This window comes from Cyanistes caeruleus, chromosome 11 (genome assembly GCF_971803275.1).
Source record: "Cyanistes caeruleus chromosome 11, bCyaCae1.hap1.1, whole genome shotgun sequence".
Taxonomy (NCBI): Eukaryota; Metazoa; Chordata; class Aves; order Passeriformes; family Paridae; genus Cyanistes; species Cyanistes caeruleus.
Genome location: NC_141711.1, coordinates 21149585 through 21174540, shown reverse-complemented (window position 1 = coordinate 21174540; position 24956 = coordinate 21149585). Strand labels below are relative to the sequence as shown.

Below are 24956 nucleotides of genomic sequence, written 5' to 3'. Positions count from 1 at the left end.
TTTTTTTTTAATTAAAAATACAGTCACACTGTTAAATTATCACATTGGCCATATTCACTGTTTTTCAAGTATTACTGTTGGAGGGTAATTTTCTCACAAATGGGATGGGACCACCGGCTGAAGCTTTTATTTCAGGCACCAGTCTCAGCTACAGACACAGGAGATGGCACAAGCTCACGTCTACCACAAGCAGCTCCAAAATCTCTTTGTTACAGAACATTTTATAAGTTTTGCAGGCAATAGCATATTGCTAAAGCTTACAGACAGTTGTTCTAGCCAAACATTAAAAGCACATGTACACCTCCAAACAATGCTTGTTTGCTTTCTATTAACAGTTTCTAATACTCTATTACTAAGCTTAAAACCTTCTACTATTTTGTAAGCATGTTTTTCTGCAGTCTTAAGGTCCAGCTTAGCCAAGCCTAACAACTCAACTATTGTTTCATGTCCTTGCATATTGTACCTTCTTTACTTTTAGGCTTTGCAGCTGCAGCTAGCTCTAAGTTCTCTGCTTTTTCTCTCATGAGGCCTATTTTCACAGCTTCTGAAAGTCCTCTTACCTTTACTGTTTCCCACATATTATGTTCAAATGACATTTTTCAGAGCATATACAAAGAAATATTCAGAATGCCTAAGTACCTTCCCCTGCCTTGGCACAGATTCTCTTCAGAAGCAGCCAGGACTGGGAGATACTGGAATTGCTCACCAGAGAGTATTGCCATGTCGCTGTCACAAAAAGTCAATCTCAGACAACTTCCTGTGCCCAAACCTCACCTTAAGAGCTTACCATGTGTTTTATATAAACCAAAAATACTTTATTACTGGATTATTATTTTATTACCAAAAATATTTGTTTACTGGAATTGTTTTGAAACACAAAATGGAATAAAATTCCTAAGTGCCTAAACATCTTAGGCATTAATTTGAATAGTTTTGCATGGCACATATCTCAGTTCTTTAGAGTACAGCTGAAAGAAACCATATAATAATTTTCTTAGAGAAGGGGAATGGAACCAGGTTTTTTCCTCATTTATTCCTATCAATGGAATATTGAGCACAAGAACGTAGTGTATAAAATATATTGATCTTGGACATGAAAATGTTGGAAAGACAGGCATACATTAAAGGTGGCTGTGGGTTAAACTTGATGAACTACATCTACAAGCCTTCCCCCCTCAGCATTTTCTCTAGTATGGGTAAGAGGGGGAGGTGCATACAGTGTTCCAGGAATGACCAGAGGATATCAGGAAGCACAGTAGTGCTAAGACAATTTAAAAAAAAAATAAATTGGATTCCAGCTTTTGAGGTCACTTTATCTGGCAGTAGTGCAGTAGGATTCCTGAGGGTGCTATCCTACTGTAAAACCAACTTAGAGCCGCCCATTTGCTATTGAAGAGCAGCTCAAGCAGGACATAGCCCTTGTTGCTGAGATGCACCCAGAAGGGTGGGTTTAGCTTTGTTAGTGAAGCTTGTTTTCCACTGCGTTATCTGCTTGCTTGAACATCATTTCCCCGTAGTTATCGATTTCCTGCTTGTGCATGAAATTCATGTGTCAATTCACTTCCTGACTCCCTAAGCTTATTTTCCTTTTCTTAAAACCAAAAGCCAGTGAAAATCGAACTGTTCTGCAGCTGCTGAATTATTCTCTACATCATGTCTTTACCAATGCTGAGGGGCTGCATCGTGCAGCTGCTTATAGGAACTGCACTTGAGATCATCCCACTGAGTGGATGGCGAGGGACGCTGTGTAAGTCCCTGGGTATTAACACCGTGGGAAGAGGGAAGATCTTTCAGTTCCAGTCTTTCTTAAAAAGATGTAGTATATAAAATGTTCCAGTTACATAAAGGGAGGACAACAGGGGCTGCAGCAGAAGAGGAGCTGTGTGAGTCAGAAAAGGAAAAGAAAGACGTGCTGTGGTGGCTAAGGATCGACCCCCAGCCCCTCTCGTGGCAGGTCTAGTGCCTGCTGGAGCCTCTGTCTCATCTGAGATGCCACCTCAGCAGCCCAAGCCCGCCCAGCTCCAGCATCCGCCACCACCACGTCCTGCTCCGCTACCCCTCAGAGGAAAGGGGCTGGAGAGCTGCGGACCCGCTCTGGGCCACGTCCCTCCTCGCTACCTGCATCGGGGCTCGGCTGGGCTCGGCTGGGCTCGTCTTGCTTCGGCTCAGTTCGGCTCCATTCGGCTGGGCTAGCCTTGTTTCGGCTCCATTCGGCTCGGTTTGATTCCATTCGGCTCCCTTTGGCTCCATTGGGCTGGGCTCGCCTTGCTTCGGCTCAGTTCGGCTCGGTTCGGTTCCATTGGGCTGGGCTCGCCTTGCTTCGGCTCAGTTCGGCTCGGTTCGGCTCCATTGGGCTGGGCTCGCCTTGCTTCGGCTCCGTTCGGCTCGGTTCGGCTCCATTGGGCTGGGCTCGCCTTGCTTCGGCTCCATTCGGCTCGGTTATGCTGGGCTCGGCTGAGCGCCACTCGGCTCCGCTCAGTCGGCAGCCCCGGCCCGGTGGACGCGGAGCGGAGGGGGGTCGGTAGGCGCCGGAGTTGTCCGGAGACCTTTCAGGCCGCCCCCGACTCTGGGAAGGCGGCGCCATCTCGCGTCTGGCAGGGCAGACGCTGGGCCCGCGTCCGCAACGGGGCCCGGCCTTGCTCCAGCGGGTCTGGGCTCTCCGCCCCATCTCGGGGGCAGCCGGGCACTGCTCGCCGCTGGTGCCGGCGGCGGCGGCTGAGGGGCAGCGGGGACGTGCGGGGGGGGCGGGGAGCAACGAGCTCTTGCGGGCCGGACTCGCGGGGATTCCCGGATCCGCGGCAGCCGGGGCTCCCTCTCAGGGGGTCGCGGGCCCCATGAGGCTCTGCGGAGGGGGCTGGGGGTTGCCGGCCCCGGGGCGGGAGGCCACTAAAGCTCCAGGGACCTCGGCAGAAACAGGTGCAGGGCAGCACAGCTGAAGACGGGGTGACCGTCTGCTCTAGGTCTGTCCTCGGATCCTGCTCAAAAATAGGCGCTATTGAAACGGACACTCCGATCAGCCTTTTGCTGACTGGTAGGAGAGTTCTCTCTGCTGATGTCCCCTGGAGAAAAAAACCTGCATGTAATCTTTTCGTATGACAGAACGAGATGTGGTGAGGGGGGTTAGGACTTAACCTTTGACTGTCCTGCTTTGCTAGTCTGGCGTTCGGGGAGAGAGATGTTGTTGAAACCATTCACCTATCCATTGCCAGAAACAAGGTTTCTTCATGCTGGCAGGCATGTGTACAAGTTTAAAATCCGGTATGGCAACTTCAACAGGTACGTGTGTTAAAGCCAAGAAGTCAGCCTGCTGTCTGTTGACTGCATGTGGTAGTGAGTTAATACAAGACCTTAAAACACAGAATACAAGTGGGTAGAAAGTTCGCACAGAGCAATCTTTGGAATAAGGGATTTTTTTTAAGAGTAATAAATGAGAAATTAATCTGCCTGTTAAGTATTTTTTCCTGTGGGAAATTCAGTGGGAATTATGTTTTGTTGCTGTTTAAACTCTTACATGAAATGTAGCTTTGTTGCATTTTGACTGGGATGGTTCCAGCTCTCTCTTTGTTTCACAGTTCTCCCAATCTCAGTCTCACTGAAAGTGCTGCCAAGGAGTCAGAGGTAGGAGCTGAGGCAGGTCCATAGGACCTCAGATGGGTGTTAGGTGAGCAAATGCTTGTTATGGCACTGACAGTATTTTGTCAAATGCAGCATTTCAGGTGTGAATAATGGGGAACTTCCTGGAGAGTCTGAGTGTGGAAAAAAAAAAAATTACATTAATGAAAAATATTCCTCAACAGACAAAATTTAGTGTAGAAGAGTCATGCTTTTGTTTGAAATATTCCAAAGAAGCTACTGACTCTTAAAATTGGACAAATGGAAACTCCTGTTTCCATGTTTCAACATTTCCTGTTGAGTTAGTGACAGTTTCTATCTGATTCCTCTTCAGAGTGATTCTTGCAGGAGCTCTTTCTCAGGATTTTAGTCTCCACCTCAAAACTGACCATCAATTTCAAGTTGTCCGGCTTTACTGGCTGTTAATACCCCTTGGTTTTTCAGGAGCTGTGGCAATACTGGTGGGCTGGCTTGATGGAGGCTAATCTAATGCTAAATTGCATGCGTTTTCCTTGCAGCTGTGGAACCCATGGGTGTTCTTTTAAGGATGCCATTGCTTTGTGTCCAAGCACAAATTGATGGTCACAATTGATGAGTTGTGTTATTATCTTCTTCCTGAGACATAAGAAGGACTCTGCCATTACTGAGAAATTGAGACAAATATATTGCCTGCTTAAAAATGTTCCTTCCTATTAATTTCTAAAGATATTCAGAATATAGTAATAGCAGTAAAAACCTTACTGAAGAAAATGTGCTGATTTTAATTGATAGGAAGAATTACATTTCTTTTTTTTTCACTTTTGAAAATATTAAAAGGTATTACAAGAAAAAGTTTTGTGTTTGTAGAGGAGGAGCTTGTTGGGGCTTAACTGCAGTTTCCTTGTAACTGATTTGGGTCAATATTCAGAGAAAGAAGAGTAGGTAAATGCTATGTGTGTTTTGCTGGAAAAATGAAATGACACTCCTTAAATTTAAAGCTTCTTAAATATAATTTTCCTCATTTTTCCATAGTAATTCTTCTATATTAATTTTAGATTAAGATACTCATTCACCTAAATTTCTATGAGTCTGTCAGTGCAGTGCACTCTAAAATGGCAGGAGGGAGTGGGGAGGAGAAGGGGAGAAGGAAAAGCAGAGTATATAGAACCTGGTCTTCCATAATTCAAACCTGGTCTTCCATAATTCACAGAAACGGTAAAGTAATGTTAATTTTTTCCCCAAGCCTTGAAAGTGTACTTGACAGTGGAATTGTGACGATGTTTTTAATATTTTTCCTTTGTTTATTTTTTTGGCCTCTCCAGGAAGTTTTTCGAGTAATCCTTGGAAATCTTGATGATTTACATCCATTTTCTACAGACCACTTCACTGTCTTTCCATGTATCCTTTCTTCCCTACTCGTAGAAGATTCAATGACTTGTATCTTGTCTCCTTTGGGACCAGTCAGCAGATCTTTTCCATCTTCCCTAAAGTTTGCAGAGGCGTTGGGCTGCTGTCCACAGACAGTGCTGTAAAAGCTCTGTGCAGTTGCACAGCATGGTCATAGAGAAGCTGATACTATACATGAATATTGGCATGCACAGCTTTTGAGGAGTGTGGTTTCCTGGGATTTCACTTTTGATACAGAAGTGCTGTGGCATTTGAGATTGGATTATTCTAGCTAGCAGCTGTACTGCAGGCTCCTCTGCTTTCTAGGTGTTTTTTCATCAGAATGCACGGACTGGCCTTCGTTTTTGTCTTCTGGCTTGTGCAACTGGACAGAATTTAGTCGTGTCTGCTACATATTCTGCAGATTGTTAATTTAAAACAACAGTAATTTGAAAAAAGAGATGACTTCATATTTCTGTTGTAGTTGCTGTTGTGTAATGGGTTAAGAAGTTACTCTCCTGAGGCTTTTGTTGAAGAGAAAAGTAATTCAGTTAAATGTTAGCATTTTCCATCTTAAAGGTGTGTCAGCTTTTGGATCAGATCTGGCATCACCTCCTGTGATTCTGAGTGCCCAGGAGTCATGAAGAGCTCCAAGGCATTCCCCTCCTGTCTTTGAAGACTGCATTATGCCTCCTAATAGCAGACAGGAATGAGGCCATCCTCTTTCTCTGTTTGAAGCAGGTACATACGACAGCAACCTATTCCTGTTAGAGGCAGGAAGATAATGTAGCCAAGAGCATCATTATACAGGAGGCAGCCAACCCAGCCATTATTGGTTTGCTTCTCTAAGCTCAGCCAGTTCTGCCTGTGTGTTGAGGAGTGTTTGGTTCACAAACTTGTATTTCTAGAGCTTGTAAGTCCATCCACATGCTCAGGCAGCACTGGGCCTGGAAGAGAACTGTGAGCTCAGAGGCCTGGCATGAGGAGTTGTCTTTCAGTTGGTGTGTCAGGCTCCTCTCTGTAGAGTGACTCTTTGTTAATCACCAGCTATGAGTCCTTCAAGCCAAAACGCAGGCAATTTCAGTCCTTAAAGGAACTGATTGTATCAATGTTTCATCATCGTCTGTCCCTGGGATGTTAGTTTCTGCTAACAAATGTGGACTGACAGTATACATTTCACCTTTTTCTCCCTGAGATCAGAGGTGTGTGAAGAGACATGTCCAGCACCAGTTGTTCTTCCAAGCAGAAGCTCCTGGATGTCAGACCTGCACTCACATGAAGGAAAGGCTATAACTGTGGTGGCTGTCATGTAAATTATCTTTTTCCCCCTGTTTTGAACTGTGAAGTAATGATGCTGCTTCTATGAATCCAAATCTTTTTCAATTTTTAAATAAAATTTTAAAATAAAATTTTAAAATAATTCCTTTTTAATTGGGAAGACTGCTGAGGGGTTTTTATTATTCATAGGTTTAGAAGAGCCTGGCATGGTTTTTTGCAGGAGGGTGCCAATACTAAAGGCAAACACAGTTAAGGGAACAGAACACTCTTAATACAGGTGACTGACGGGGCAGTGTGGATAAGTAAACCTGGATAAGTGTTTCCTGTAGTGCGTTACACAAGTTAATAGTAGCTGGTTGTATTTGCTCCTTTGTGCACATGTGCAGTGTGCTGTGTCTTTTGAAGCTTTAGGAGATATCTTCAGGACTCGTATTCCTTTGAAATGTTAGTGTTGTGTTTTTAAATCTTACCATTCTTCTCAGATTTGAGTAAATGGGAGCGAGTATCAAAGATGAAATTCAAACATGAGAATGTCCATCTTGTGCCTTATCCCTACATTTGTAAGTTGTACCTAGAATTGAACTCATTTCAGCAAAGTATATCTTGTGGTAAGTCACTGTGATTGTGTTTGGGTAATTTTGGGAAACATCTACGATCTATGTCTTGCTTTTCTCTTTTCCTTCTCCTACTGTATCTGAATCAGAGAAAGCAAAACTGCATGTGGGATAACTGTACCATGAGTCTGAAATAGAGCATAACAGGGTGTTCTTTGTTGTCTCATATTGCTTTTCTAAAATTCCCTGAATTTCCTGTTGTCTTTCCAACCACAGCTGACTCTTTAGTTGGTATTTTTATGAAGCAGTGCCCATTGGCTCCCAACCTTCATTTTTAATGTCAGTCATTGGGCTGGAGCCAGCACATGCATGTATATGGGACACCTTTTTCTTCCTTGTGCTTTACTATGTTTGTTGACAGAGAACATCCCACTCTTTGTTGCTATTTTACTAAAGAAAGAATGGATTTCTGTAAAAAAATAATGATAGTAATCATGGTAATAGCCTCTTTTATATAATTAGCAAACATTTTCCCCTCAACAGTGTCTCGTTTTCCAGGTTTTCTGTGAATTCTCTGAACAACCTCAGGCTGCAACTAAGGCCTCCTTAAGGACTCTACATTTAAACTTCTTTTGTGAAAACTGAGTATTCTTACTATTTCCTGTTCTGATTATCAAGCTCTGAAAAAAGTTACTGGTTTTTTTTCTTTTAATGACTGCTTAGCTGATAATGTGATCTTTATAAAATGACCAAGAGAAAGAAGAAGTCTAAGAAACTAATAATTTCTTAGACTATCAAACATCCCATGTTTGGATGTAAAAGCTTCTAGCCATGGAGAGTTCACGAACTTCCCTCTACACCTGTTCCAGTATTTAATTGCCCTATCCAGATAGTTGTAGTGCATTACTGTTCTAAAATTAGGATCAGTATAAGGCTCTGTTCCTTTCAGACTTGATGTTTCAAATTTCTGTTGGTGGGGATTTGTCTTCAGGGAAATACATGTGAACCCCATACATCCTACAGCTGGCCAGTATTCTCTAGGGGCTGTGTTCCAGATGTCCTTGCATCTTCCATCTGGTGCCCAAAGCACAGTGAGATGCTAACTGTTCTTCAGGCCCTTGTCTTCTGAAGACACCTTTGACTTCTTGAAGACAAGCAATTGTCACATCCCATTGATATCTGGTGTTCATAGCCAGGAATTCTGGTTCAGGAAGAGCTGTATTTGAACATTTTCAATTTCAGTGTATCTTGTGCAGGTCCAGTAGTTTATCTTGCTCCTGGAAGAGGAACTGCAGTGCAAAAATGTATTTTTCAGTTGGTTAAAGTCCAGTCTAAATACTCACCAAGTTTTATACCTCTCTTGCAGGTAAAGAAGTAAAAAAGGGCAGTGATAAGCTTGTAAGTTGTGCATCTGGTTTTCTTTTGTTGTTCTAAGTATTCTTGAGAAGCAGAATATATGCCTTTAGGCAATGCTAGAGTTCTCCTACCACTAGGAGTTAGTCAGTCAGTGTAAAGTGGCACCAAATTCTCACCTGGAACCATCCAAGGGAGAGAAGTTCTTGTGGTAGTTCTGCTGGGCCTGGAAAGCAGTCTTGTATCAGGACCTAAGAGCCTGCTGCCTTGAGTTCCCCGGATTTTCTGCCAGCCTGAGTGAGCTGTCCAGTCTTTTCTCACTGGAAGAATCTGTGAGGTTGATATTGCTGAGTAATTTAGTTCCCCAGGTACTGTGTTGTAAACAGCAAAGTTATGCTTATTTGAGGAGTTTTTGTGTAATGAGAGCTCAGGGTAGGTTTATTTTCAATATAGGTAAGTGTCTGAAGTGAATTAAAGAAGAATAATTCAAATCCAAATTTCCCCAAAGAAGTGTCCAGATTCCCCTACGGATTTTTTTTCTACCTCTGCATTCCTGCTACTTACATTCCTTGGCAGTCCTCTGAAAATGGAGGAAATAAGATATCCTAGAAAGAAATACTTTGTTTAAAACGGTTGAGCATAATTCTCTGGCTAACCTGCCAGTGCTTGCTTCTTCAGTCCTGAATCCTTTTTTGGTTTTCAGTGTATAAGCAGGGACAATTTTTGCAAAATATGAATGTACATTAACTATGAATTTTGTTCTAAAATAGAAAAGTCAAAATCAATTGTTATCAATACCCAGTTTGCAATGTTTTGAAGGTCAGGAGAAGAAACGAAGTGTCAGAAAGTACTGCAACGAAAGAAGCAGTGAAGAGGAGAAGAGTGGAAGTCAGAGATGATATCTCATGCCCACAATCATGTATGGACAGGTCAGTTGACTCCAAAAGAGTCTCCCAGGACACATATTAATATTTTTAATGTCTCTTGTACCTTCTTCATGTTTCATTTCTGTGCAATCCTTTGCCCCATTTTTCTTCTTCCTTTTCTTCCTTGGGTAACACAATCTAAGCATCGTTGCTTATATTGGGAAGAAAGTGGTCCTGTACTTTCCAAGTTCCCATACCATTCACCAAAGCTCTGCCTGTTTAATTCCTCTGTGTTCACATCACCTTTTGAGTCACAGTGAGGTGATAGCTCAGCAGCCAGACAGAACAGTGCACTGACTTGCACACCTGAGTTTAGGACAGCAAGGGAAGAACTGGAACCAGTTTTCCACCTGCCTCCCAGCCTGCTCCATTGAGCCAGCTGATGAATTCTGCCCTCTTGGTTCAAGGCTGATGGCAAAACACCTTGGAACTTGCTCTTTTCCAACTGCTTTAAAGTCTCGAGAAATTGCATATGTTGTGTGTACACAGGAGTATTCTCACACAACTTCACCATGTGTTTCTTCTGTAGCTATACTTCTCATGGTGATTCCCAAGTAGATCTCTAGCTTTGGATTTTACAGAATGGTTGAGGTTGGACAGGTCCTTTGATATCATCGAGTTCAAGCCCTCCTGCTCAAGCAGGGTCACCCAAAGCAATTTCCCTCAGGTCTTGAGTAGACTCTGAGGGTGGAACCACCACAACTGTGAGAGAGAGCCACTTGCAGTGTATGACCACAGTTCTAGTCAAAAAGGTTTTTCTTGTGTTCAAATTTAATTCCATGTTTTGCAGTCTGTGCCTTTTTCCTCTTGTCCTGCCAGAAGACAAGAGGGTTGAAGAGAGCCTGGCTCTCTGTTCTTCATTCCCTCCTATCAGGTGTACATTGGTAAGATCCCACCTAAGCCTTCTCCAGGCTAAACAGCCTCATCTCTCAAAGCCTCAGTTTACCCCGGTGAGTCCCAGTCATGTACTGGGGTTTCTGCTCCAGACTGGGACAGAGGTGCCTCAGCAGCCTTGAGCAGAGGGCAGAGATCACTGCTTGAGGACAGTGATTTGGCAGAGCTCTGCCTAATTCAGCTCAGGGTGTTGTTGGACACCTTCAGTGTGGGGGTATAGAACTGGCTCTTGGCTAACCTTGGGCTTAGTTCTTGACTACCTCTCAGAGACCCAGTGTTATTTTCAGGCTGGCAGGCTTCTTTTATTTTTTTTAAAAGAAGAAAATGTATACCTGTATTGGATCCTCACAAGTATGTGTCAAACAGTCGTGGATCCATCCATGGTCAGAAGTGTTTACACACACCTTTCCCCTCCCATGTACAGACTATATGCAATTATCTACCTTGTTGCCTTATATCCTTCCCAATTCCCAGATGTGTTTCATGCAGGGATATTAACAAAGTTTGAAGCCAGTTCTTCTCCTGCTCATGCAAATGTAGTCCTTTAATCCCTCCCCCATCCCCCTGGCTTGTTTCTACTTGCAGTACAACTGTTGGATATGAGGGAAGAATGAGCCCAGGATTCAGAATGCTTTTATTTCTTTTAGCCAAAGACAATCAAGTTGTAGATTAATAAAATACAAGGTGAAAAAAGACTATTTCATGATCCAGTCTAGCAGTTCTCTGTAGGTCCTGTATCTTGCCTCAGCAGGTATGATTAGAACAATCCATAATTCCTAAGTGTATGCTTGAATTCAAAATCAAATTTGTGAGCATTAGCTTCAAGCCTTCTGTCATTTTTTTCCAGTTACACTGTTATACTGGAGAGCTCATTCAGGCTGAGCATCTTCCCTGCCCCAGGAAGGAGTGTGTCTGCTGTAGTGAGACCAGCTCTCTGTCTTCTTTCTGGACAAGCTCTTTTGCTCCTAAATTCTCTTGGGGGGGTTGGGTTTTCTTGGGGTGCTACTGAGCATTGAGAAATCAGAATTTCCAAGTGACACTGCCAGTGATTCTGATCACCTCAAGTGAAGCCGGGATGGTTTTTCTGCACATGCATCCCTTTGTACTTCTCCATATGGAGTTTCCTCTGTCATTTTAATGCCCCACAACCAAGCCTTGCAAGATCTTTCTGTGGTTCTTTGCTATCTGCTCTGGTAACCTTGTAAGATTCACAAGCTCTCTCAGCTATCTGCTCATCCCCCTTTTCATTTAACACTTTTTAACTGCTTGTTTGTCATAGAAAAGCAAAATGAGTGCATATTTTCATTTTTAAGGAAGAGTTTGAAACATGAGTGCAAATACAGATTAAGGGTATCTATCTTGTTGAGTAGAGTCTTACTATAGTCCTGGTTTCTAGTGATGTACTTGGAGTAGCTGATTCCTTCTTGTTACTTATTGTAAACTCAGTTTTTATTTGCTTATCTTTAGAACTGGAGCAGAGTGTCTTCACCAGATGAGTAAAGCAGAGCATGGATTTGAAAAGGTAAGCTACAGAATATTCAGAAAGAGACAACAGCACCAATTAATCCTGGACCCTTACAGTGGCAAGCATAAAAATGCCTGCAGGTAATTAGTCTCCTTTTTCCCTGCATCACCCTAATAAATTTTTACTCCTCTCCAGACTGCAAAGGGATGAATTATGTTTTTTTTGAGATGACACAAGCTTTTCTGACTGTCAAGCTACAAGCTTGGGGGTAAGCTCAGCCTCTGAGAGGTGAGCCTGAGGGATGCCCTGCCTTTTCTCCAGGACTCCAGTCCTCTGTCATCTCACATGCCCCTTTATGGAGGATTCCACAAAGGGCCAACAGTAGATGCTGGCATCTTTACCTTGCCTTCGCTGTGACCATGTGCCACTCCCCACCTCTCTCTGCTGATGGCCATGCAGGCATCACCCTGTGGCTGAAACACTGCCATGCCTTTTCTCACTATGGCATCAGAAGGCAGATTCATGATAGGATTGTTCCAGAGGGATTGGCTGTTGGTCTCTAAAGCCACTGTTCTCCAAAGACCTTGTTAGGAGGAGAAGATTCTTTCTCTTGTAGCCCACAGGCTCCAAGGTTGCTCAGATAGAGCTGCTCTTAGGCATACCCCAATGCCCGTGTCCTCCTGGCTGTTGCACATCCTCCCAAATACACTTCATCTATTTTCTGGATACCCATTCTAAATTCAATTCAAATCCCTACCACACTATCACCTTTCTGGCTTTTCCCCCCCTCTCTAACTCTTTGGAAGTGTTTTTTTTTCCAAGGAGGCGAACACATTTCTCTTGGGTTTGCCCACAAAGGAAGCCCAAAACTTTCTTTCAGAGCAGGGTTTTCTGACAGGTCTGTTGGATTTGCAAGACAGGAGAAGACTGCCTGGTAACTCCTTGGGAACATTCAGTAAAGAATAACTTCTCTTAAACAAGCAGGTTTATTTGTCTGTAAAACTTGTATCCCTTTTCCCCCCCAGCTCTGTTTACCTTTGCAGTATTAGTGACAGGTGTCTACACATGCCTTCTCTGGCTTTTCCTCAAGTACTCAAAGCACTGTTGGTGAGATAAGGATCGTTTTCTGAATGATGCTTTTTTATTCCCCACTTTGCTATAATCAGTGTCTCCAGAATTCCTCTGGTTTTTGTACAGTTTTCAAGACATTAGAGTCCTTGAAAGCTGGAGCTCCAGGTTAGCAGCTTGGACCCTGAGAAACATACTACAGGTGGCAGAGATCACTGCAAGTTCCTTTTGTGTTAACTAATGTGGGAGGACATGTCTTGAGCACTTTCTGGGTAAACTGGAACTGTGATGTAAAAATCAACTCAGCAGATACCAACTCAGGTGAGAAGAACCTTTTCTGGAGCAGCTGCTTGTGGCATCATTACTTGTCCTCAAAATTGTACTAGTCAAGGCACTGTTACACTGAGAGGGATGTCTGGACACTGTTCTGTTGATGAACACCAGATCAGGTGTCACTAGTGCTGTTGAAATCATGGGCAGAAGTCCTCTTCCTAACATGCATTCTTAGAAGATGAAAGCCAAATATTTGTGTGACATGCTTTCCATTTGGTTTTGTTGGGTTTTTTTCCTTTCAATTCAGGATGAGAAGAAAGATTAGGTTTAAGATAAAAACATGTCAGTAGCTCCTGTACTTTATCAGAGCTTTTCTGGTCATTCTTCCAACACTCTTTCTCATTTTTTCAACAGTGTATGGCTTTGGTTTCAAATCCACCCAGTATTTTATAATGCTTCTCAAAAAGAGAAGGGTCTCATTAAACAGGAGGTCAGTCAGTCTACATAGTACACGTGGGATTGACTTTAGGATGTTGGATTTGGAACGAGGAGTAAAGAAGTGCCACAGGCACATGACTGTTAAATGGATTGCATTTTCAGCTGTCATCCAGATGTCTCCCAGGCCTGTGATGGTGACATCTGGTCAGGATGAATGTAGTCAAACCTGCGTGTCTTTTCACTTACACAGTGCACCAGTGAAAGTCAAAGAAAGAAAGAGACACTCTGCCTGTCATTCCAGACAATTTTCCTAACTTAATTAATGCTCTCAGACTAAACTGCAAAGATCTCAGGCCATCAGAGGTTTGGAATTTTGTGTTAACCTGAGTTTAGGTGTGGCATTTGGGGACAGGGTTTATTGATGGCTTTTGCAGTGCCCAGTTAGCAATCAATCTTACGGGGCTTTCCAACCTAAATGGTTCTGAGATTAGTGCAAGGGAAACACCATCAGGACCTGTCATTGTTTTAGGGTTTACTCTCTTTTAGAAGCTTACCTGCTGATTTTGTTGTGGTTTTATATGTTTCTTTTGGTTTTTTGTAGTACTTTGTGTTGTTGATCAGTGTTGATTAGTGATACCTAATGGGTATCCCTGGCCCACCTCTTGCTTCTGGCACTTTTCATTTTTGTCCCTTGTGAGTTAAGTCTATATCCCAGGACTATGTCTTAGAAGGGCTAGTGCCCAAGGGCCTGCACTGTCCAGGGACTGGCATTTCCCACAGCTCTTCATGTTTTTTGAAATCTCTGCTTATTCCATAGCTACTATTAGTTCACTGTCTGCTATGCTAAAGTCTTCTAAATGAATTACATCTTGTTATGTCCTGATGAGGGAGGTGTAAAAATACCTTAGTGAAGAAAGCTTCATCATAGCAGAAAAAAATCCCCAAATGAAACCACACAACAAGGAGTGTAGAGCTTGCTTTTTAATACTTTCAGGAAGCAAACCAACAAAAATTTCTGTACAATAGAATTTAGTATTATGTAACAGTTCTTGGGTTTCTTTTCCTTTTAGAATTCCTCCAAAGTAAATGAGCTTGAGTTTAACCCAGCATCCCTTACTAAAGACTGTGACCAGCTGAGTTGCTGTGAGTAAGGAATTCCTGGATTCCACTGAGTTTTCATTCCCCTGGGTACACAGGAAGTGTGTAGAGCGTGAGGTTGTGGTTTTGTTCTTGCTGCTGTTTCTTACAGGGGAACCTGTGGAATTTGCCCCTGAACAAAAAAGAGTAGCCAGTCAGGCTGAGGGTGCAGTGCAGCTGCTGCAGCAAATGGAGCAAACAGGAAAGAAAGGAAGCACAAAGTCAGAGGGAAGAGGTCTTTCACAGTTCTGGAGAAGGTACTAATCCTGCACTGATGAGCAGAGGCAATCCTGGCGCTGTCCAAGCCTATGTCAAAGGTTGGCAGTGCCAGGTTGTTTTCCATCATTTTGAAGAATGGAGACATCTTTTCTGTGATGGAACCAAAGTCCCCCAAGGCAAAGAAAGGGATGTTGTTTTATCTTGTGCTAAGGGGCAGCATTCCCACTAAATGTTCCTCTTCTGAACTGTCTTTAGGAAAAACTCCTGATAAGAGAGTCACTGAATCTCCATCTCAGCCCTTATACAAAGTGTCTTTCCTCAGCTGAGAAGTGCCAGCTAAAAGGGTCTTCCCAGATGGACCTTCAGCCCCATTAAGCTTCATGTGACCTTTATTTGGCCACTGAGCAAATCTGGACTTTGTAACTCTGACTCCCAAAGTCACCATTTCAAATGGAAATCAGTGTCACTGTGCAGACACCTGCTGTTTGCCTAAAGGAGTTATTTCATGCTGCTGAGGCTGGATCCTGTGAGTGCTGTCCATCACTGCACAGCAGCAGCTGGATATTGGCAGCTGCTGGTTTTTGTTAGTGTTTTAAAAAATAAAACTCCTTGTTAATTGTAATGTGTGCCATTCCTTTAATGACTGAGACCAGACCATTAGTGCACAAGTTATTGTTTCCTCTGTTTTTTCAGTTTCCCTTTGTATTGTTTTGTACTGGCATTGTGTCTTTCTATTGGACAGAAATTAGCTTTTTCATGATTTTCAGAGAAGTCTAATGTGCTTTTTTTTTGTTGTTATTGTTTCCCCAGCATCTTTTCACCACTACAACATCTTTTTGGTGGAAAAAACTGACCTGGAAGTACTAATTGTTGCGGAAAGGTAGATTTGTAGTATGAATATTGGGTTGCAATGTTTCTTCTGTAATTCAGCTTTTGACATTGCATATCTCAGCTCTTAAATGCTTTAAATTAAATTCTACTTTGCTAACGTTTTCAAAGTAACATTCTGAAGATGTTGGGTTAGAACAACCTGTTGGGTTTTTCTTCACATCTTAGAGGTTTTGGAATAGAGCAAGATTTTGACCCTTAAGTGTCGTAAATTGTGAATTTTACGTTATGTGGTATTCTAATAAAACTAGAATCAGCTTGGAACTGTGTGTTATTTTAATCAGACTTACCCATGCTGAAGATACTTGTCAGGAAAATTAATCCACAAACACCAGAGGTTTATGTCCAAAAAGGAGACAGAGGAGTCCTTTTACTTTATTCAAATAAAGGGAGAGGCCATGGGGCATTCCCCTGGGGTCTCTCAAATTTTTGGAGGGCGCAGCCTCCTTTTTTATCCTAATTCCCGGCCACTTGTCCCTTCTCCCTTTCCCCATAGGCTGAGGTACTTGAGAGGTACAGGCTTCCTGGAACGCCTGATACCGGCGGTGATACCTTCCCCCCCCACCCCCAATGCATAATCCCTTCTTAACTTTTATGGAATTCATAGTGTTCTTTCAGTGCCTCTTTGATCTTCTACTGGAATCCATCCCATTGTTTCTGTTGTCTCTCACTGATAGCTACATCTTATCAACTGACCCACAGCTTGTTTGTAAAGACAAGCTCATCATTCCTCTCAATCCCTCCTCTTTTAATTTCTGTTAATAATTGTCTTTACAAACTTTAGTTATCATTGACCTAATTTCTTGTTCTTGGCTCTTTTTTGGCTTTGCAATTATTTGCAGTGGCATTACTTTCTGCTTTTTTGTAGCTATCTCTGGATCAGTAGGCACGGCTACTACCTGCATTCCTTTGATCACATGTTGAATGAGTTGTATTAAGCAAGGGATCATGCATGGTAAAAAGATTAGAGTTGCTACAACACATAAGAGGAAAAAAGCATTTGTTTGACTTATAGGCTACCAGGTAACTATGAAAACATGTCCCATTCCCATCCTTTCCATGTTTGGACCGGTACATGGGCTAACTTTTTTATTCCTTTTGTTATTTGTTTTACCACTTTTCTATTGTCATTTATTTGCAAACAGCAGTTTGAGTCATTAAATTTTCTATACCCCCCCCCCCCCCGTTTTCTGCTAATAAATAGTCTAATACCATCCGATGTTGAAATATTGCATTTCTCATCTGAGTAGACTGGTCAGCAAGAAGGTCAAGAGCTGTAGCTGTCTGGTTGATTATCATTTCAAAGACAGCTTGCAACCTAATTATTCAATTTAGATTATAAATGGGTTCTCTGGCACCTGATATTAATTCATTTGGGTTCCAGGTAGCTGGTCCATAGTGTTGTATGATTTGTTCAGGTGGCCATTCATCTTTTCCCCACTTTTGGGTGCTCCTTCCAACCAGGGATGTATCAATAGACCACTTCTCTCTAATTAGATCATCATATACTTTGATTCTTAACTGATTTCCTTGAACTTGTGGTAGTAGAAAGAACAATGGTCTAATATACCCCACATAACATATTTCTGACCAGTTTGGAGATAGCCTGCGGTAAGCATTTTGGCCACAAATCCAGTAATGCCCCTTTAGAGCCCAGGTCCCATTAGTGAAGGGACCTTTCCAATTTTTATCATCAACTGGTGGGTCAAAATACAGCTTGCTTCCAGGGCCTAGGGGTCCACCAACAATAGTTGCCTTGCCATAAGAATCACAATATTTACATTTCTAACCTCCTACATGAGGTTTCCACTTGCAATCACATCCCAGATCTGTTCTATTAGATCTGGACCAGAACTTACTGAAAAGGGTTTGAGTTTCATTCTGGTGTTGCCATTTCCACTGATAATCTCGGACAACATGTGTCTGACTTGTGGAATTATCCCGGGGGCAGCTTAAAAATAAAGGGTCAAAAAAAACTTATCCTTCCCCACTGCTTTACAGCCTTCAAAATCTTCTTGGTAATTATGGAAGGAACACCTTACTCAGCTACCATTAGTGAGCTTAACATGAGTTTGATTCCATCTGCCTCGATATCTGGAACAGTCATAAGGAGGGCAGTTGGGGGTCCAACAATCTAAACCTAAAGTCCAGTCACAAACGCTCTTTCCCACATATGTGCTTCTTGTTCTGTTTAAGCAATAAATGCCTCTTTCAGAAGAATGAATGCCATGGACTTCTTTATTTGTCTCAAAATCTTGTTCTATTATGGACTTCACTCAGGGTGCTAACCCACCATTTAGGCTCGACTGGGCTGGCCACCCATGGCCAGCTTTCAGATCCCCCTGGCCCCCCGCAGACCCAACAGTTTCTAAGGTTAAAGGTCTTTGCTACTTGTTCTCTTAAAGTAAAAAATTATTTTCCCACTTTAGACTCCAACTTAACTGGAAATATAAAGGTAAAATTATTAAGAGAAACATTCTAATAGTGTTATAACCTAATTTCTAATTTTCAATTTCATGTTGTTTTCTACACCACCTGTGGCAAGTGAAAGCACAGAAACAGCTTAGCATAAAGAAAGCAATGACAGCCAGGATTGGCTCCCAGTGTCTGGAGATTTGAGAGTAGGGATGCAGACTATTTCAGCAGGCAGTCTGTGGGGAGGCACTCGGGGCTTCCTCCGATGTCGACGCACCAGCTACTGCTCTGGTCCACTCCTGTGGAGTGTCAGTCACGGCTTCCCATCCTTCTCCTCCAGCTGAGATGTCCAAATCTCTGGAGCTTCAGAGACCTTGACTCGAGTGTGATGTGTCCACCCGTGTTCAGCTGTCTTGATGGCAGTTTCTGTGGTCAGCAACACTTGGAAAGGTCCAAGCCACTTAGCCTCCAGTGGTGCTTCTTTCCACTCCTTAACTAGGACCCGGTCTCCTGCCTGGATGTTGTGAACAGCAAAGTCCAAAGGCAGGGTCTGTGCCAGCTGAGTTTCCTGTTGAAGAGATTTCACAAGAGACAGTATCCGAGCCACATACTGTTTTAGATATACATCACTTATCTCTACCCCCGCCCCAGGCTGAGAATTACAAGGATAAGGAATTCCAAACATCAATTCAAAAGGAGACAGTTGAATATCTTCCCTGGGTCTGTCCCTTATTCTTGCTAAAGCCAGTGGTAAGAGCCGCAGCCATGGCATTTTCGTTTCTATCACTAGCTTCAGAAGATGTTTTTTTATTTCTCTATTCATCCTTTCAACCTGGCCTGAGCTTTGGGGATGCCAGGGAGTGTGGAGGTTCCATTGTATCCCTAAAGCAGTCATTACTCCTTTAAGAACTTTTCCAGTAAAATGAGTTCCTCTATCTGAGTCTATCGCTTCCACAATCTCATATCTTGGAATTATTTGTTCTAAAAATACTTTAATAACTGACCCTGTAGTTGCTGAAACAGCTGGGAACACTTCTGGCCACCCTGTTAACTGACATAATATTACCAAAAGGTATTTAAATTTCTCCACCCGGGGCATCGCAGTAAAATCCACTTGGCATCTTTGGAAGGGACTACAGCCCAAGGCCTCCCTCCTCTGGCCAGTTTCTTTGTAACTTTGTTATTTGTCTTAGCACAAATCAAACAACTATCAACAGCTTGTTTTGCCAGAACAAAAAGACCCACAGCAGCGTACATTTTGAGGAAGGCTTCTGCTATCCCTCGGGAGCCCCAATGACTCCCTTCGTGGAGCTGTTTTAGCAGTTGGGAGGCTAAAGCTTTTGATATCCACTGCTTACTATCCCTTGTAAACCAATTACCCCCTCTTTCTTCTGCCCCACTCTTGTTAACTATCTCAAGTTCTTCTGGTGGAAAAGACAGCTTCTCTGGCAAGGGGGCGGTTACTGGGAGCAAGGGAAGTAACTTAGAGATTTCTGGCAACAATGCAGCTTTCCGAGCTTCTTCATCAGCCAGTCTATTTCCTACTGCCTCTTCCGAGCACCCTGCCTGGTGTCCCTTGATGTGTATTATTGCTACCTTTTTTGGTAAATTCACCACCTCCAATAGGCGGGAGATTAAGTTCTCATGAGCCAACGTTTTTCCTCTGCAGGTTAATAAACCTCTCTCTTCCCACAGTTTCCCAAATGCGTGTATCACACCATATGCATATTTAGAATCAGTAAAAATATTTACTGTCTTGTCTCGGTATAACTTGCAGGCTCTCACAGGGGCATACAGCTCGGCCGTCTGAGCTGACCAGGTGGCTGGTAACCTCCCCCCTTCCTTTAATTGCTTTCCATTTAGGACAGAGTATCCTGTAAATCGTCTTCTTTCTATCACCCTTGAAGACACATCAATAAACACGTTTTCCCCTTCAGGCCACGGGATGTCTTGCAAATCATTCCTTGCCCTAGTTTGTAGATCTATTACTTGAATACAGTCATGGAATTTGCCTTGGCTCCCCTCCTCAGGGCCATTCAAACAGGAGGCTGGGTTAAAACCTTCCTTGCTTTTAAATTCTAAATCCTCCTGTTCTAATAAACAAGATTCATATTGCAACAACTGAGAGCTGGTCATCCACTTAGAGGCTCTCTCAGTTAACAACGCTTTAATCTGGTGTGAAACTTTAACAATCAGATAACCCCCCTTGTCAGCTTTTGGGCCTCAGCCATTATCAGAGCTGTGGCTGCCCAGTTCTGCAGACAATGGGTCCAGCCTCTGGCCACCGGGTCTAACAGTTTTGAAAAATAGGCAACAGGCCTCCGTGTTCTCTTATGCTCTTGAACTAAAATTTCCTTTGCACGACTTTGTATAAACATGATTTAGTTTAGCAGCAAGTACTGCCACTGTTTCAAGCTAATTACATTACAACTACTCTCTATCTCAATTTTTTGCATCAAGTCTATCTTAGGCATAGGGAGGTGACTAACAAATAAATTTCCATTAAGGAAACTTTAATATTTATAACATTTTATAACTTTTAACATTTCTTAAAAACGAGATTCACTTAATAAATTATAAAAAGAATTTAATATAAACAAAAGACAATTAGGAGACAAAAAAAATAAAGCAAAGGGTTAAAACGGCTGGGTACCCTGGTGGGTTGCCAGGAACACACCTGGTATTTCAGGGAACCCTCTTTTTTATCCCTCCCTGCTGTGAAGGTTTAATGCATATTCAAAGTGTCCCCTCCCTGATTCCACCTTCTTAGATCATGCTTTTGTACAATTTTTATTTTATGCTGGTCAGCATTTACTTTTGCTGGTCATCATTATTCTTGCTGATGAGCATTATTTTGGAGTTTGGTTTCCTTTCTTTTGCACATGGTCACTTGTTGATGACAGTCCGGGCCCCTCATCCTTCACCTGAGGTCAGCTGGTCTTCATATCTTCTGCTGATAACAGTTTGGGTTCTATTGTTCTCCTGATAACAGCTTGGGCCCCAGTGTCCTTGCCCTCTGGGGTTTCCTTGCTTTGTACCGAGGAAATTCTTTTAAACTTAAGACTTGTTAGCAAGAAAAAAAGTACATACATAGCTAAAAAGTATTTAATATATAATATTCATCTGCGAAAGCCAATATCACAATACAAATTTATAACATCTGGAAAAAAAGAACCCTGGCAGTTTGCTTAAACTATGAAGGGAAGAGATTCTTTTCAATGGGTTCCAGCTCTGCTCCTTGTTTGAATTAAAAGCAGAGCCAAACTCTTCTGTTGGTCACATCAAGCCAACATAAGTTTGAACGGTCTGTGAAAGACAGAAGAATGTAAAAAATTATTTCATTTTATAGTACTTACAGTCTTGTAATTCTGACATGGGCTAATTCTGCCATAATTCACTGTATCAAATAACTGGAAAAAGAAGTGGAGAAGAAAATTTTTAAAAAAAAGTTTAAAAAAAGTGACTTAATTTCCTCCATGTTCTAAGTGCATATTATATTATTGGCTTTTTGCAAATATTAAAATAAAAGTTATATGTGTAAGGTTAGAAAACTTTGTGCGTTAATATAGGTTCTTTTATTTCTGTTATTGATGAAACTTAGAAATACTGGTATAATACATATAGATGTTAGGCTATAACATGATATTTAAGCACAAACTACTTTTGTTTATATAACCCAGAGACTGAAAAGATAGTCAGAGACCCCCCTGCATTCTTAGATTACCTTGTCCAGATGAAGACAGCAGTCCTCCAAACCCTCCAAGAGAGGAATTTATTGCACCCGTTATAGGAGAGGGTAAAACCCAGTGGCACCAAGAAGATTGATCTCTTGAGAAGAGGGGAAGTTAAAAACTAAACAAAAGAACATCTAAAACTTAAGAAGAATGTCTGAATTCTGTATGAGAATTTATGACTATGTAGTAGGGTTTTGCTTTTAAGGGACAATCCTTTGTTAACAAAGTGTGCTCTCTTAGCTGAAAGCAGAGACACCCGGCCACATCTGTATATTTTACATTATCTCCTATGATATGAGCAGGTCTTGCCTAAAATCGGGGTTTTTGACAAAGTGTTCTTTACAGCCTCTGTTCCAGGTTCTGAGTTAGAAGTGTTCCGGTTCTGAGTTCCATGTCAAAGTGTTCCTTGTTACCCCTACCCTATCACTGCCGGAGTTAGAGACTTCCCAACATGGCGACTGGAGACTTCCCAACATGGCGACCGGAGACTTCCCAACATGGCAACCGGGGTTTCTGTAAATTAGACACCGAAAAACACCATCCCAGATGAAAAACCTGATCCATGGAGCATCGGAACACGGAATAAAGAAACCAAGAGCAGTGCCCTGGAGTCGGGATCAAAAGACACTATCCGCCAACTCCGCTCTCCTCGCCATGACTGATAAGAGACTCGCTAGAGATGATACCCCTGGACTTTCGAGCCAAAGGGGACTCCGGGTTTAACCGTGAGGACAGAGATCCCAGCTTTGCCTACATTGCACCCCGTAGGAAGAGTCGCATTCCTCCTCCTCCACCGAGCCGCTTCAGGGAGAGACGGCAATGTGCGCATGCCCCGTCGGGCCCCCACCCCAAGCTGATTCTAATAAAGGCTTTAAAACAGGAGAAGAAGGTCTCCTAGCCCTGTTTTTGTCATCCTACTTGTCTTTCTATTAGACTTCTAAATTCCATTTTAAAAAATGTGTACCTCATTTTTCACAAAACACAAAGCTATGTAGTAAAAATATAGTAATTTACACTTTTCAAAGCCCTTTGACACTGGAGCCCTGCAGCCTAGTCACGGGCACCGTCTCCATCTACTGAAGACGTGCAAGCAGTGCCGGTCTGTCGGCACTTCCCAGCCGTGGCTCCTGCCGGCGGCCCCGGGGTAGGAGCGGCCCCGGCGCTGCCATGGCGGGCTTTCCCTCAGGTGTGGGCACCTCCAGCCCGGCCCGGCCGGGAGGCCCTGGCAGTGCCACGCCGCACGGCAGCTCTGGCACTGCAGCCTCGGCCAGCCTCGGCCAGTAGCGAGATCTGCGGGCCGGGGCCCAGCAGCGGCCGCACGCTTCTCCCAGAGCCCGAGCAAGAGCCGCACGGCTCCCGAGCGCGGGCCGGGAACGCTCTGAGGGAGCAGCGCCAGCCCGGCTCTGGGCACCAACCGCCCCGGCCCTCGCGCCCGCCCTCCCCTTCCCGCCCTCCAGCCCCCGCCGCGCGGCGCCCGCGCCGTCATGGCGGCTCTGGCCCAGCAGGGAGCGCCCTGAGCCCCGGAATGGCGCCGCCAGCGGTCTGGCTCTCAGGAAGGGGCGGGCGCGGAGCTGTTGCAAACTGCGGCCTAGGTCACATTTCCTGAAGAAAGGATGGCCTTTCGTGCTTGAGCTTTACACACTTTCAAGCCTGATCCATAAGAAGAGACATCTCACCTGTGACACACACAGCAGCCTGCGAGCTCCAAGTGATGTCCAGGTGTTAGGAAAGCAAAGGGCTTGTTGCTACAATTGTCTTTTTAAGGCTCAGTTTCACGGATCTCAGCCCCAGAGGGAGGCTGAGAAAGCTTGAGAAGAAGGATGCCCACTGCCAGGGGACACAAAGGATGCAGGATTTAGGGGCCATAAAGACATCTGGTAGAACTGCCAAGATAAGGAAAACTTGGATAAAGTCAACTCAGCAAATAGGCTGAACTCAGCTCCAGCTGGGTAAAAAAAAGAGTGTGATGTTTGCAGGCAACAGGGCTTTGGCACCAACATCATCCTGGGCCTGACCATGGGATGGTCCCGGTCACCAGAACACAGGTAAAGACGGCGCAGTGCGAGCGCTGGGCATTGTGCTTCAAGAACCCAGCTGAGAAAGCTGGCCAGACTGTGCTGGATTCTGGTGTGGAATCTCCCCCTTCTCTCCTCCTTCTCAAAATATATTGTAAGGCTGACTAAAAAAACCTAGTTAGAGCCATGCTGACTGCTTTATTCTGAAACCTCGCAGTCGACTTACACATTTAGTACCTTACAGAGCAGGTTGGAGGCCCTGGAAGTGGAGGCTCAGACAAGCGATGAAGTGGACAAAAGTCCTTCTGGAATAGAGGGGGCATCTAGGGCAAGACACTGTGCATAATGATCACACTGTGTCCCAAAGAAAGACAGGGTCCTTGCAGGCCTTCCAAAAAGCATATCAGGGGAAGCTTTCGGTCTCCCCTGCCCCGTTTCCTAGACTTGAGCCAAATCCTTCCCTCAGAGAAAGACAGGAAGCTCAGGTGTGTTAGGAGATAACTGTGAGCATTGGCACAGGTGAATGGTCAGGAATCCAGAGGCTTTTGCAACCCTCCTCCATGGAGAATCCCTTGTTGTGTATTTTTGATAAACCGGAGCTTAAATGGCGAGTCAGTGATTGGAGAAATACACCACTGAGACTAAAAAAAGCTGTAAAGTGCCTTGTTTGGAGGAGGGACAAGTAGGATGAGAAAAGTTCAAAGAGCAAGTACTGAGAAGACAAAGAAGAAAACCTGGTTCTTTGAAGGTTCTCTAATTTTTGTTTTCTTCTCTGTGCCTTGTTGTCAGGGAAAGTAATCCCCAAACACCAGAGGTTTATATCCAAAAAGGAGACACGGGAGTCCTTTTACGTTATTCAAAAAAAAAGAGAGGCCATGGGGCATTCCCCTGGGGTCTCTCAAAATTTTTGGTGGACGCAGCCTCCTTTTTATCCTAATTTCCCAGTCCCTCTCTCTTTCCCCATTGGCTGAGGTATTTGAGAGGTACCGACTTTGCAGAATGCCTGATACTTACGATTCTCCTCTAATGTATAACCCTCCCTCTTCATTTTTAATTCCTATAGAATTTTTGGGTTTTCCCCATTGTTTTTTTCATCTCTCAACATCCAGTTTCATTTACCAGAAAATCTACAGTTTGTTTGTAAAGGCAAATATGGTTTTTTCCATTCATTAATCGGTGGAATCCTTCTCGTAGTTTTATATCTCTCAATGCTAGTTTTATCCACCAGCAGACCCACATCTTCTTTGTAAAGGTAAATCTGTCATTTCTCTCACAGGGAAGATGTGAGTTAGTATGAGAAATCTGCCATTGTGTAGTATTTC

The 24956-nt window shown here is 43.4% G+C and overlaps 1 protein-coding gene and 1 long non-coding RNA gene across 15 annotated transcripts; one reads left to right on the top strand and one right to left on the bottom strand.

The window, feature by feature from the left end:
- LOC111945977 (membrane-anchored junction protein-like) lies at positions 1 to 22501 on the top strand. 14 transcript variants are annotated; one of them, XM_086846552.1, is made up of 12 exons: positions 1 to 2517; positions 3156 to 3276; positions 3573 to 3618; positions 4914 to 4989; positions 6738 to 6863; positions 8176 to 8207; positions 8982 to 9091; positions 11450 to 11504; positions 14297 to 14369; positions 14476 to 14620; positions 15393 to 15462; positions 21965 to 22501. In XM_086846552.1, exons 1-11 carry the CDS (start codon positions 2442 to 2444, stop codon positions 15433 to 15435), a joined length of 903 nt encoding a protein of 300 aa, XP_086702678.1. In that variant the 5' UTR covers positions 1 to 2441; the 3' UTR covers positions 15436 to 15462; positions 21965 to 22501. The 14 variants fall into 14 exon arrangements, with proteins under 14 accessions (XP_086702678.1, XP_086702679.1, XP_086702682.1 ...); XM_086846553.1 differs by lacking the exon at positions 21965 to 22501 and adding an exon at positions 16339 to 16422; XM_086846556.1 differs by lacking the exon at positions 21965 to 22501 and having other exon boundaries at positions 6738 to 6815; positions 15393 to 15734.
- LOC111943845 (uncharacterized) lies at positions 15809 to 22999 on the bottom strand. Its single transcript, XR_015275101.1, has 4 exons — positions 22634 to 22999; positions 21929 to 22132; positions 21242 to 21295; positions 15809 to 18453 (listed from the first exon to the last, which is right to left on the bottom strand). It is a non-coding gene; the product is annotated as an uncharacterized LOC111943845 (long non-coding RNA).
- Positions 23000 to 24956: the final 1957 nt, after the last annotated feature.